The sequence below is a fragment of the Pezoporus occidentalis genome, unplaced genomic scaffold (assembly GCF_034315485.1).
Source record: "Pezoporus occidentalis ecotype Australia unplaced genomic scaffold, CSIRO_AGI_Poc_V1 ctg6, whole genome shotgun sequence".
NCBI lineage: Eukaryota > Metazoa > Chordata > Aves > Psittaciformes > Psittacidae > Pezoporus > Pezoporus occidentalis.
The window spans coordinates 4817889-4830542 of NW_026915943.1; the positions used below are offsets into that span (position 1 = coordinate 4817889).

The 12654-nt window shown below is 45.2% G+C and overlaps 1 protein-coding gene across 9 annotated transcripts in view; it reads left to right on the forward strand.

Annotated features, from left to right (window-relative positions):
• The window catches only part of PICALM (phosphatidylinositol binding clathrin assembly protein), a 74948-nt gene extending 62303 nt beyond the window's left edge, over nucleotides 1-12645 (forward strand). For 7 of the 9 annotated variants that reach the window (XM_062639155.1, XM_062639146.1, XM_062639147.1 and 4 more), the window contains 4 exons: nucleotides 825-884; nucleotides 2920-3024; nucleotides 10271-10373; nucleotides 11276-12645. In XM_062639155.1, coding sequence (XP_062495139.1) covers nucleotides 825-884; nucleotides 2920-3024; nucleotides 10271-10363 — 258 coding nt within the window. In that variant the 3' untranslated portion in view covers nucleotides 10364-10373; nucleotides 11276-12645. The remainder of the gene's footprint in view (nucleotides 1-824; nucleotides 885-2919; nucleotides 3025-10270; nucleotides 10374-11275) is intronic. The other 2 variants (XM_062639148.1, XM_062639154.1) reach the window with 2 other exon arrangements.
• Nucleotides 12646-12654: the final 9 nt, after the last annotated feature.

Below are 12654 nucleotides of genomic sequence, written 5' to 3' on the forward strand. Positions count from 1 at the left end.
TGTCCTTACAAGAGTTAATACCAATTTAGAAAGAGGATAATGAATGTAGAACAAGGAATATGAAGAGCTGTCTTTAATACATTTTCCTTTCTGAGTTATCAGCTGGTTTTCTATGTGTGTGTTGCCAAGCTGCTTAGAATGTAGCCTCACCCCAGGTTTTGTCTGTTGACAGCATCTTGCTGTAACTTCATAAAGTTGGCTTATCTTAAGGTTAATACAAACATATCTGCAAAGTACTAAGAGACATGAAACCTCTTCAAATTCACTGTACTCAGGGTAAGTGAGAGAGGATAGAAGCTGGATATTCATGTTGGATTCCTATTGAAGCGTGATAGGACAATCCCCATAGTGTATACATCCTGGCTTGAGAGAATTCCCTGAATGTCAGCAGAAGCAATGGTAATTTGCTCTTTCCAGCTGTAAAATTCACTCTTAAGGCTCCTTGTGTGCCATAATTTCTGATACTGAGATATAAGGATATACTTTATGGGATTAAAAAAATGCTTCTGCTTCCTGAATAAACTTATCTGTGTCTCCTATTGTGTTCTTTAAACAGGATGCTGAGGGAATGGTAGCTTGCAGTGTAGGTTAGCCTGACAGGTGAAAAGCAAATACATAACCATAGGTTTGCCAATAGGAACTGTAGGTGCTAAATTTCAGATGAAATAATTTGGATACACTCTTAACACGAGCCTGTAAATCCTATTTCTTCTTTGCTGTATTGATAACAAGCCAAGTGCTGCAGTTGACCCTTAGAACGCAATGTCTTACCAGTGTGCAGCTGCTCTCTTCTCCTCTCAGTTCACCCCTGTTTTTCACACCAGGCACCACCTGTAATGGCGTATCCTGCCACAACACCAACGGGAATGATGGGCTATGGAATGGTGAGTGGAATTCCTGCAGCACAAGCGGGATGCTTTAGATTTGATTGCTTACGGTTTGGTAGCAGTTGTTTTTCTGAACTGCTTCTCTGAAGACTGAATTTCTGCTCTTACCAGTTTATTCTTCACCAAATCATGAAGTCCTGTTTTTCTGAACTGCTTCAGTGGGGTTTGTCTGAAATTGGAGTCTGAAATTACCTCACTTAGTTTTTCATAAACTCCTTAAAATTCATTGGCTTTATTAGCGTAGAAATAAGTGTATTGTAGAAATCAGTGTATCATGGGAACAAGTGCAGCATGTGGGTACAACCAGCTACATTCACAACAGGAATGTTTTACCTGTGAAGTGAAACCTTCCACAAATACTTGCTGCCAACCTCAGTAAAAGGTGTTGGTGATGATCACTGCTATAAGACTGCAAGTTTGTGACAAGAAGTATCTGAAGGAGGGCTATAGGGATGCTGGGGAGGGACTCTTCATTAGTTATAGTGACAGGACAAGGGGTAATGGGTTCAAACTGAAACAGGGGAAGTTTAGATTGGATATAAAGAGGAAATTCTTTCCTGTGAGGGTGGTGAGGCACTTGAATGGGTTGCCCAGGGAAGTTGTGGCACTTGAACACTCCATCCCTGGCAGTGTTCAAGGCCAGGCTGGACAGAGCCTTGTGTGACATGGTTTAGTGTGAAGTGTCCCTGCCCAAGGCCAGGGGGGTTGGAACTTGATGATGTTAAGGTCCTTTCCAACCCTAACTGTTCTATGATTCTATGTTGTGGTGTTGGTTGAGATTGAATCTTGGTGGCACATCAGCACTGGAAGGCTTTTGACATAGACCTGACCTTGCTGCTTGTTGCCCTGAAAAGCAACTTTGAATTGGAACTTGTTCTTGTTCTTGGAATTCTTGTTCTTATGTCCAACTCCTGAAACGATTGGCCTGAACTCTTCCTTATTAATCTGGTTTGATGTAGCACAGCTTTGCTGGGTGAATTAAAGGGGAGAGAACTTCCTTACAACAGTAACTCCGTTGCACGGCTCAAAGATTAGCATCATACAAAACCAAGTTAAATGTGTCATCATGCCATCAAATGAGTAATATATAACTTGTGTGCACTCAGTAAGCCAAGTGTGAAAACAGCATCTGTGTCCTTGAGGGTCTTCTGAGAGAGGAACGTATTCCCCACTGTGAACTCCTGTAGCGTGGTGGTGTGCAAAGTCATCATGGTTAAGCAACCACCGGTGCTGATTCAGAGTTGATCTACACAGCTTTGCACCAATGGTGCTGGAAGAGCTTTCTTAGTTTGATTCAGCAGCTGGGGAAGCCTTCCAGTACCTAAAGGGGCTACAAGAAAGCTGGGGAGGGACTTTGTACATAAAATAGTCTTGCATGGTTTGTAAGGCAGCTTTCATTGTGGGGTTTAAAAGTAGGAGTGCCAGGGTTAGTCAAGGAAAAGCTGCTGGGAATGGAGCTTGCTCCGGTAGGGGGTATCAACCCAAGCCTTAGAGCATTGCCAAAAGCAGTGCCAGAGATGGGCATTTACATTAAATAAAACCTGACTTCCAAGACCATTAATATAGGTTAAACTCTTCCTTTGGCTCAGCCAGAGCATCAGTAACACTTTTAGACTAAGACTGCATAATGACACTTCGTGTTTGAGTTCTCAGCTCCCAGGTTTTCTTAAGCTCAGCTCTGCATGGGTATCTGTGTTTGTGCTTTCAGAGGCTCCAACCTCAGTCTGGGAGCAAGAGCACCAGCACAAATGCTTGTGCTTAAACAAGTATTTTAACTTTTCAGATCTCTGCAGCAAGAGATTAAATGGGCTCAGTTGCTATCGAGAGTGCTCCTTGAAAAGGCTCTAATGTTCCTTACTAGTAACCTTTATTTGCAGAATAGTGTAGAAAGATCTTCCTGATTGCATCTGTTAAATCTGACCAAGGCTTTTCACCCATGTGCCATTTTTCTTTCTCTCCTTCAGTCACAGAATATAATACATGTGGTGTGTTGATGCTGTGTGTGATTTGATGCTGTCTGGATCTCTTGTAGCCACTGCAGATGGGAGGCATACCAGTAATGACACAGCCAACTTTAATATACAGTCAGCCAGTCATGAGACCACCAAACCCCTTCGGCCCTGTCCCAGGAGCACAGGTGTGTATATCCAAAGTCATTGGTGCCATATTGGAACAAACTGCAGCTGGGTCAGCTCCTTTACAAGTGTGTTGGTATTTTCTTGTGTTGGATAAATGTATTGCACAAGCCCAGGATGTGAGGATTGCTTCCTAGGTTCTTAGCTCCAGGTTGGCAGCATCAAGTGTGGCCTTAGAGAAGCAGAGGATAAGGGTTTAAAGCACTGGCTTTGGGGGAACGTGACTGAGGTTATCCTCAGCTCTTTAGGAAGAGGACAGTTAACATCTGTGCTGTTTGCTGAAGACAGGTTTCTTCCCCAAAGTCACGTTCTGTGATGCTTTATCTCCAAGTGTGTGAGTCTGTGGTATTGCAGCGCTTTCCTAAGCAAGCCTACAAGGATGCTGGAGAGGGACTCTTCATCAGGGACTGTAGTGATAGAACAGGGGGTGATGGGGTTAAACTGAAACAAGGGAAGTTCAGGTTGGATATAAGGAATAAGCTCTTTACTGTGAGGGTGGTGAGGCACTGGAGCAGGTTGCCCAAAGAAGGGGTAAGTGCTCCATCCCTGGCAGTGTTCAAGGCCAGGTTGGACAGAGCCTTAGGTGACATGGTTTAGTGTGAGGTGTCCCTACCCATGGCAGAGGTTGGAACTGGATGAGCTTAAGGTCTTTTCCAACCCAAACCAACTGCTGTTTCTCAGCCTGTTACCCCTAAAAGTATTAGAATATAAAGTAACCGAGTCTGGCAGTAGCTGTAAACTTTAAGTATAAGCCTCATACTTAGGTTAGAGCATTTCTCAGGGGACAAACAGGGTGTATGTAGCCTTTTAGGTCTATGAACGTTATAGGTAAGCTTGAAAAGATCGTGAAACTGCAACCAGACTCCTGGTTGTTGGTACTGACCACCCTCAGGGGGAGGCAGGTGACACGTTCATCCCATTGTAACCATTGTGTTCTCTGGAGGTCTTTGTGTTCCTCCACTATTTTGCAGAGACAGTGTTTACAGCACAGGGAAAGATGCTCAATAGCTACAGCAACCATTTTGGCCCTTCCCTGTAAAGTGTTATGTTTAAGTGGAGACCTCATAGCAGCCTTCTAGTATCTGAAGCGGGGCTATAGGTATGCTGGGGAGGGGACTCTTCGTTAGGGACTGTAGTGATAGGACAAGGGGTAACGGGTTCAAACTTAAACAGGGGAAGTTTAGATTGGATATAAGGAAGGAGTTCTTTCCTGTGAGGGTGGTGAGGCACTGGAATGGGTTGCCCAGGGAGGTTGTGAATGCTCCATCCCTGGCAGTGTTCAAGGCCAGGTTGGACAAAGCCTTGGGTGAGATGGTTTAGTGTGAGGTGTCCCTGCCTGTGGCAGGGGGGTTGGAGCTGGATGATCTTAAGGTCCTTTCCAACCCTAAGTGTTCTATGGTTCTAAGTGGAGTGTTCCTTAAATTGCCTGTTTTGCTGCTGCTTGTGTTGTGTAGAGACTCATTTTCTAATGTGCTGGAACGAGGGAGTGTGCTGGAGGGGTCCTCTGATCATTGAGAAGAGCTGACTTTATGAATACTGGAGTTAAATGTGTTCCTTTCTTTGCTTGTTCACCAAACTTCTGTCACTGGGAGGTTTCTGTCTGAACTCACATCTTTTTAACCCAGTTGCCATCTCAAAATAGCTTTTTGAAGTAGGAAAAGCATTTAAAAAGGGGGGGAAGAAGAGATGGACAACAGCAAACACCTTCACAGTGTATTCAGAAAGTCCTGAGAGCATTGAGGCTTTGTGTGTGTGAGCTGCAGTTAGGGGCAGAGTGTAGCTGGCAGGCGGAACTCCAGTGTGAGCAGCGTGGGTTTTACTTACCAGTAAAACTGTCAAAGTTCACACTGAACACAATGACTTTAATACACAGCAGTGTAATATATTGGGTCTGTGTTTTGATCTTCCTATCAAGAGCTCAGTCTTTAAAGGTGACTGTTTAAAGCCACGTCTGTGTAATGTAGGTGTGCATTGGGGCGTTTATGGGCTTTGGTTCTGGAGTTCAGAGGGGAGAGAATTCGGCAGTAGGTTGGAAGGGAAAAGAGCCTCAAACGTTTTCTACTGCCCAAATCTGATGCGTTAACAGGAGAGGCTGTGCTGTGTGCTTCAATGGGCAGTGTGGCCATTGTCTTCCTTAAAATAGAGCCTTGTGGATAGATCGTTTTCTTAATGTACTTATTTTATAAAGGCTTTGTCTGAAAGGGAAGCTGATGGAGTTCTCCAGCTGGAAATGCAATCTCTGTTAACTTTCTCTTGGGCTTCTGAGAGATGCTTTGCGCATTCCCTGCCACTTAAGTGATTTGGTATCTTTCACATGGGTTTTATGTTATTTCAGGGTGGGAGAAAGTGTTTGTGGCTCTTCATAAATAAAGAGCGAGTTAATCCTCAAGGGAAAGAGTTTTCCCTGCAGTTCCCAAAAAAATCATATTTGAAATGATCCTGTAAAACCAAAACTAAATAATAACCTGCCTGAGTCAGACACAGGCTGATGGGTCTGAGGAGCCAGGCCAGGCCTTTCTGCTTCACTGGAGGTTGCAGGGCTTGGTCTAGGTTGAACCGCAGCCGCTGTCATAACAGGAGAAGGAGGAATTAGTCACAGTAGGGTGTGCAGAGCTGTTTGTGGTGCTTATCTCACAGCCTGGCTCCGGTGAGAATTGATTTGATAGAAACACACCCGTTGAATCAGCGTTTGCTGCGTGACCGAGCAGGGCTCTCCCTGAGACTCAGAGTCTGTGCTGCTCGCAGGCACTGAGCTTTCAGAGGTCTGATATCCCTTTAAAGGAACCTCAGTGAAACAAAGGCTGCTTCTGAGAGCTGCTTCCCCAGCTGTGGCAGAGATGACGTTTACTGATGTCAATTTACTATTATTTAGTAGTGTTGGAGAAGAGAAGGCTCCTTAAGGGGAGACCTCAGAGCAGCTCCAGTGCCTAAAGGGGCTCCAGGAAACCTGGAGAGGGGTTGGGACAAGGGATGTAGGGACAGGACAAGGGGAATGGCTTTAACCTCCCAGAGGGGAGACTGAGATGAGCTCTTAGGCAGAAACTCTTCCCTATGAGGGTGCTGAGGCGCTGGCACAGGGTGCCCAGAGAAGCTGTGGCTGCCCCATCATTGTAGTGAGGGGCCCAAAACTAAACACAGGATTGGAGGTGCCTAATCAGCAGTGCCCAGTACAGGGGCAGTACAGGTTTGGGTTTAGTTCGTGCTCTTGTTTTGCCAGAAATATTAAAGAAGTAAATAAAGCAGTAAAAATGTGTGTTCCTGGGGTAAGTAAACAAAGCTTAAAGAGCAGATAATGGTTATCTGGAAGCACACAGTTCAAACTGCCTTCGTCCCATGTGGATCCCTCTAAACACCATTATTCTAATCCAGGTTTTGTCCATGGTGTCATGCCTGTCAAAACCTGTAGTGTTTTTCATATTCACACCTAAAGCACCAGATTCTGTCACTTGCCTCTCGTCTGCTGATAGCTCTTGGTTGCTGTCTGCAGTCAAGAAACTAGAAGGTATTTAAAAGCTTCGTGAGAGATATAAAGCTGTTGCTAAGAAATCACATTGCCACGTTGTATTGTGTTGGGAACTCCTCCTGTTGTGTGCACAGGCTGGTAAATTGGGCAGCCCAGCGTTGTGCAGTTATAATGACAGTTCTAAGTTCTATAACTAATAAGTTACATCAGGTTATGAGTTATTTGAGGTGTAAGTTCTTCCTAACTCAAACTGACATTCCTAACTTGATACACTTAGGGATTTGTCCTCAATATACTTTTCCTTCCTCCAGACATTTTGCTTCTCATTCCAGTGTTCTGTTTACGTGCTTGCAACTTCATTTCTAACTGTTGCTATCAAAAAATGAGGGGGGGTTGGCATTTTTAAGGGCAAAATGATTTGCAACAATTGAGAACGAGACTGGAGCTGTCGCTGCTTTGCCAACGTGGGTGCAGGAAGTACTCCATAGAGACTGGTGTGTGCCTTTTTTCTTTGAAACCACGTACCTTGATGTGGCTCAGTACTTTTCACTTAAAGAAAATGAGTTTTCATCATGATAAAATAGCAACAGATTCCTCTCTGCAGTTATATTACATCATGCTGCCCACAGCAGTGAGAGGTCGGAGTGGTTTCATTAAATTTTAGCTGTCAGGGGATGAGTGTTCCTGTGTGTGTGGGGGACAGGCTGAGCCAATGGTCCAACCAAGGTTAAAGAGCAGCTGGAATGGTGACAGATGTGGTACAGTGCACCCAGTGCAGGGTAATTCAGACAAGCCAGTTCCAAATGCTGTCATACAGCTCATGATGTACAGCAGTTACCTGTTGGAAGGCCTGAGTAGCATCATGCACATGCTTCAGTCCTCGCCACAACCATGACCACGCTGCATTGTACAGACTGGTACAATACTGATGCATTGTGCTTTAAGTGTTACATACTCTGCTCTGGTTACCCCAAAAGGACCCAGCCCCGAGAAGGGAGGCATTTGGGTAAAGTATAATATTTATAAGAGAATAAAGAAATTACTCGTCCTCTTGCTGGCATCTATGTGAATGGAACCCCCCCCAGCTGCTACCATCACTGGGTTGTACAGGAAGGGCAGTAGGAGGGATCACCTGGTGATGCTGAGGAAGAGGTGCATGTGCAAATGAGTAAGTTGGGTTTGTCGGGGTTTGGTTTTGGTGGGTTCTTTGGCTGCTGTTTGGTTGTTTTGGGTTTTTGAAACTGGAAGAACAGGGAATGAGGTTCAGGACAGACTCATGCCAGAGACTTTCCAGGTGCTCCTTTCAGTACGTTAATCCTAAAGCAGCCTGACAGACTTGTTTAATGAGGAATCAGCACCCATCTAACAATGGGAACCAGCATAACCAGCACCTATGGATGGGGTGGTTCTGTCCTGCTGTGACTCCAGGGAGCTTTTGGGTCAGTTGGAGGCAGCGAGAAGTGCCAGCTGCTGTTGGAGGGGAGATCAAGCTTTGAGGCTTTGGGGCTGGTGCAGTACAGGACATGGCACTTCAGATCACACAAGTGCCAGGTGTGAGGAGGCTAAATCCACAGCTCTGGATGTGTTAGCACTAGAGAAACTGAGGCTGCTGCTGGTTTAGATGCTTCTCCTTAGAAACTGCTGCAGGAGGTTCTGGTTTTCAGATAGATCTATCCTGGATTCTGGATAGATGTAGTGTAGGAAACTAATTGTACTTTCCACAAGTATTTTTAGGGCTTTTTAATAATTAGAGGAATCTTGTTAATGTACGTATTTACTGTAAGATACTGTCCTGTCTGAATTTGGCCATGGCACCTAGGAAGTAGCATTCTGAAGTTGTTTTCCCAGTATTTAACCTGAAGAGGCTTCCTGAAGTTCCACCCCTGTTACTGGCTACATGCACAGTGACAGAGCTCTAAACCTGCCAGTCTTCCACACTGCTTTCAAACTGGGGCATCCCTTTGGACTCAGTGTCAGTGGGAGATTCACCAGCTCAATATACCAGGACTTCTAATGTGTGACTTCAAGCCGCTTGACTGTGAAGAGGAAGAATGTGTCATGAAATGGAGTGACAGCAGACAAGTCCTGCTCTCGTCATGACTATAGGACTACATTGTGTAGTCCAGCTCAAATCCTGGAGAGTGGTGGGGTATGTGAGCTACAGCTTTCCAGAGGGAAGAACTGAGTTTAAAAGGGGAACTTCTGCCATGCTGAAACTACTTCTCCAGCGCTTCCCATTCTGTCCCATAACTCCTTCCATAAGCTACGGGGACTGGATCCGAGTGCCCACTGGGAGTGGGGTTTTGAGAGGGAGAGAAAGATTCCAATGCAGAGAGGGAGTACTGATCATGAAAGAACTACTCCTCACCTGGTTGAGAGAGATGTTAACATGAAGGATTTAAATGGGCAGTGTCAGTATTTACACGCTGGGCACTTGTGCAAGCAGTTCCCATAAGCATGTTCCCTGCCATGCACAGGCTGGCAGATGTTCTGTGCTTCCAAAGAAAAGGGACATCTTCGTGCGATGGTTTTTGCAGTGGGTATGAAGTGCAAGTAAGTGCTGGTGGTAGTGACTTAAGAGGGTTGTGAGATGCTGCAAGGGCTGGAGCAGCTCTGCTCTGGAGGCAGGCTGAGAGAGCTGGGCTGGGTCAGCCCAGAGAGGAGAAGGCTCCTTAAGGGGAGACCTGAGAGCAGCTCCAGTGCTTAAAGGGAAGTGCACAGGATGTCCCAGGAAGCTGTGGCTGCCCCATCCCTGGCAGTGTTCAAGGCCAGGTTGAACAGGGCTTGGAGCAAGCTGCTCTAGTGGAAGGTGTCCCTGCCCATGGCAGGGGGTTGGAACTGGATGAGCTTTAAGGTCCCTTCCAACCCAAACCATTCTGTGAGTAAACCATTAAAGTGATGGAACCTGAAATGGAGACAGCTGACTCCAGCTGTAACTACGAAACCATGCAAGTTCTATGGGGGGGGAGGCAAATAGAGTTTAATAAATCACCATTTGTAGCTGGAAAAGCAGTAAGAAGGAAAACTGCTAAATAAATCATCAAACAGCAGATACTCTGCAGTTACAGCCTGCAGATTGCTGGTCCCTGGAGCTGGAAGGCCAGTATTAACTGCTAGTAAATTACATGCTTGATATGTTTGTAGTGTGATGCTTTAAATAGGGCTGTAGGATGTGATTTGGGTTAGCAGATGGACTGTTGGTCTCAGTTGTCAGCTCTCACCTAAAACAGCAGCAACTGACACATTTTTGCCTTCTTTTTTATCTACCCCCAGCACGTGTCCCCTGTTCTCCTTCTAGGCCCCAAATTATGAATTATCCGTTATCTACTCTCCAGCCTCTTTTTGTAGACATCCTGTTTTGAGAGGAAAAGATGCTGAGAGCTGTTTCCTTTGGAGAAGGCATCTGGAAAGCAGCCTCACCAGGGCTGGACCCACAGCCTCCTCTGTCCCTGGCAGGACCTGCCTTTGCCAGTCACCAGAGTCAGGCTTCATCTCTTGTGAAGAAAGCCCCTCTGGAAGCACGAGGTTACCTGCTGCTTTGGCAGACACCAATAGAAGTTTCCTTTCCAGAGGGCCACATCCAGCTTGTTTCTGCATTACACCAACCACTGAAGAGGCTTTTTGTGTTTTCCATGTGACCGAACACCTTGTTTTAACAGTTGATTTCTGCCAAGTTTGCCTCTAAACCTGCCCTTGTCCTCTCATTACACGTTCAGCTTTCATATTCTGTCATTCTGAGACCTTTTTTCTTTTTCTTTCCCTTTCTCTGTCGTCTTTCCTACTAGCTGTCTGCAGCATCCAGCCCTTCCAGTCAGAGTCCTCACAGAGCCTCAGGAAAGGATCCCTTTGCAGAGCTCTCTCTCCAGGATTTCTTGTAGAACAACTTAGGTATTGTCCGTTACTCTGGGGAGATGCTGTTTGTTGTGATATGAAACAAAGCTTAAAAGTCTCATTACCATGACTAGAACTGTTTCTGAAGAAAAATGAGTTGAGTTGGAAGCGCTGTGGAAGTCACTTGGAAGCTCAGCGCACTCACCTGCAGTGATTTAAAGGCCCCATCGAGTCATTTTGCTTCAGTCCATTGGAAATAAAGCTTGAGTGTTCACTTCTGAGCCAGCTCACAGAAGGCCCTTGCTGCAGTTAGGGAGCAGGAACTGGCACTCCCTAGTATTGACCTTCATGTTTAGGCTTCATGGTCAGCAGCAAATACCATTTACTTGTGCCCTTCCTCAGACTGCTTGACCAGAGTTGACTTCATGCAGAAGGTGCTCGTGTTGGGTGTGCAAGGGTTATGTTTTGTACAGATGTGCACTGGAGTTCTTCTGTTGTTATCACTCAGGGGTAGGGGGGAATTAAGTACTAAAGGGAGTGAAACCATGGAAAGATTCAAGGCTATGTAGTGTAAAGGAAGAGTAGGCTTCCTTGCAGGCAGCATCTCCTTTTCTTTGTGCACTTGCTCTGGTTCAGCATGAGAAGTGACCTTGGGTTCTCTTCATCACGATGTTGATCTGTGTTACACTGCCACTGGTGACAGTATTGTGTGGATTAGTGAGGACTTCTGTTGTTGGACAAGGGACCCAAAACAAAGGGATGTTCTGCAGGGTGGTGTAGCTGGAAAAACATCCCGATGGCTTTTGGTTGTCTTCTGGCCCTGGTCTTGTAAAATGTCTGTTTCTGTCTGAAACTCCAGCTCCTGGGGTAGCTTGGGCAGCAGTGCTTGAAGAACACACGGGTTTCTAGTGAAGTCTTCTTCCGTTGGATGTTAACGGGAGGGTTTTTCATCTTTCCAGATCCAGTTTATGTAACTGTGTTAGACGGAAGAGAAAGGAACGTTTCCAAACAGATGTGCTCACCAGTAAACCCCCACTTCCAGGAAAAAACAGTGAACTTCAGTCTCTCCAACTCTCCTCCTCCATTCCGTGGTGCAGTGAAATGATGAAGAGCAATGAAGGAACATGGGATGACTCCATAAGAAAACGTCGCTACATGATACAGAGCCAAGAATCGCCATCAGTTCAGCCTTCAGAGCTGGTTTTTGTCCTGGTGACTGACACCTCAGTACTCCCAGCTTCTAACAGCATCCGTAATGGGTAACACACAAAGAGAAGCCTCGGTTTTGAGAAACTGGGATCGGTGTTTGGGAATGCTGTCTGGAATGGGGATGTGTCCTTTACTGTAACAAGACTTGGGGCAGGGGAGGCTCAAATCCTAACTCTTAATTCTGCAGTTCCCTTTTCTTCAGTCCTCACACACGTAGGCACAGCAGTAATGGAAATTAACTTTTTTAAACAAGTCTATATTCAGTTTGCAGTAGACACTCCTTATGTATTATTGTTTGTATTTATTTATGATTATCAATTTAACATTAATATTGTATCAAACCTCCCCCCAACCTCCTTCTGGAAATGAGTATGGATGTATACAGTATGTCTGATTTATCTCCACAAAGAATGAATCTGATTCAGAACGCTTTTCACACAGAGCACTAAATACTGTCAAGGTCTGAATCTAATGAATTCTCAGTGTAAGTGGGAATTAGGGAAGAGCTGTAAAACCACGTTAATCCTGATAGTCAATTCCGTGCCTCGGATCTTTGCAAGGGAACAGTTACCTGACTAGGAGAAGCACTACATTTTTAATTCAGCATTAGTGCATCGGGAAGGAACTTTATTGCTTTGTGCTTGGCATGTCATTATTTTTACAGTTGACATTATAAGGCCTTTCCAAAATGAATGTGAGGAATTGCTTTCACTTTATGACTTCCCTTCTTTTCTGTAATAAAAAAGATGGTGTTTGGGGAGGGGGAGAAGCCTTTTCATTTGGCAAGTGCCATGTTTCTGATCACGTACCTTTTAAAAGCTACAAACACCAAGGGGGAAGCAGCTTCCTTACGTGTGTCTAATGGGTGTTTAGTTAACGAAGACTTAAAGCCGCACTGTTGATCGGTGCTCTCTGTAAATACACCAGAACCTTGGGGTGGAGTTTGGGGCCTTCAGAAGGACGGTCCAGGAGGTGAAAGCAATTCTGTACATGAGTCGAGCATACTTGCTGCATTGTCTCTGCAGATTCTATTTTTGTTTAAGATATTAAAACTGTATGTTAGCAAAACTGGGTGGATTTTCCAATAAAATGCAGCTTCCACACACCTTTTGTTACGGTATGAACGTCT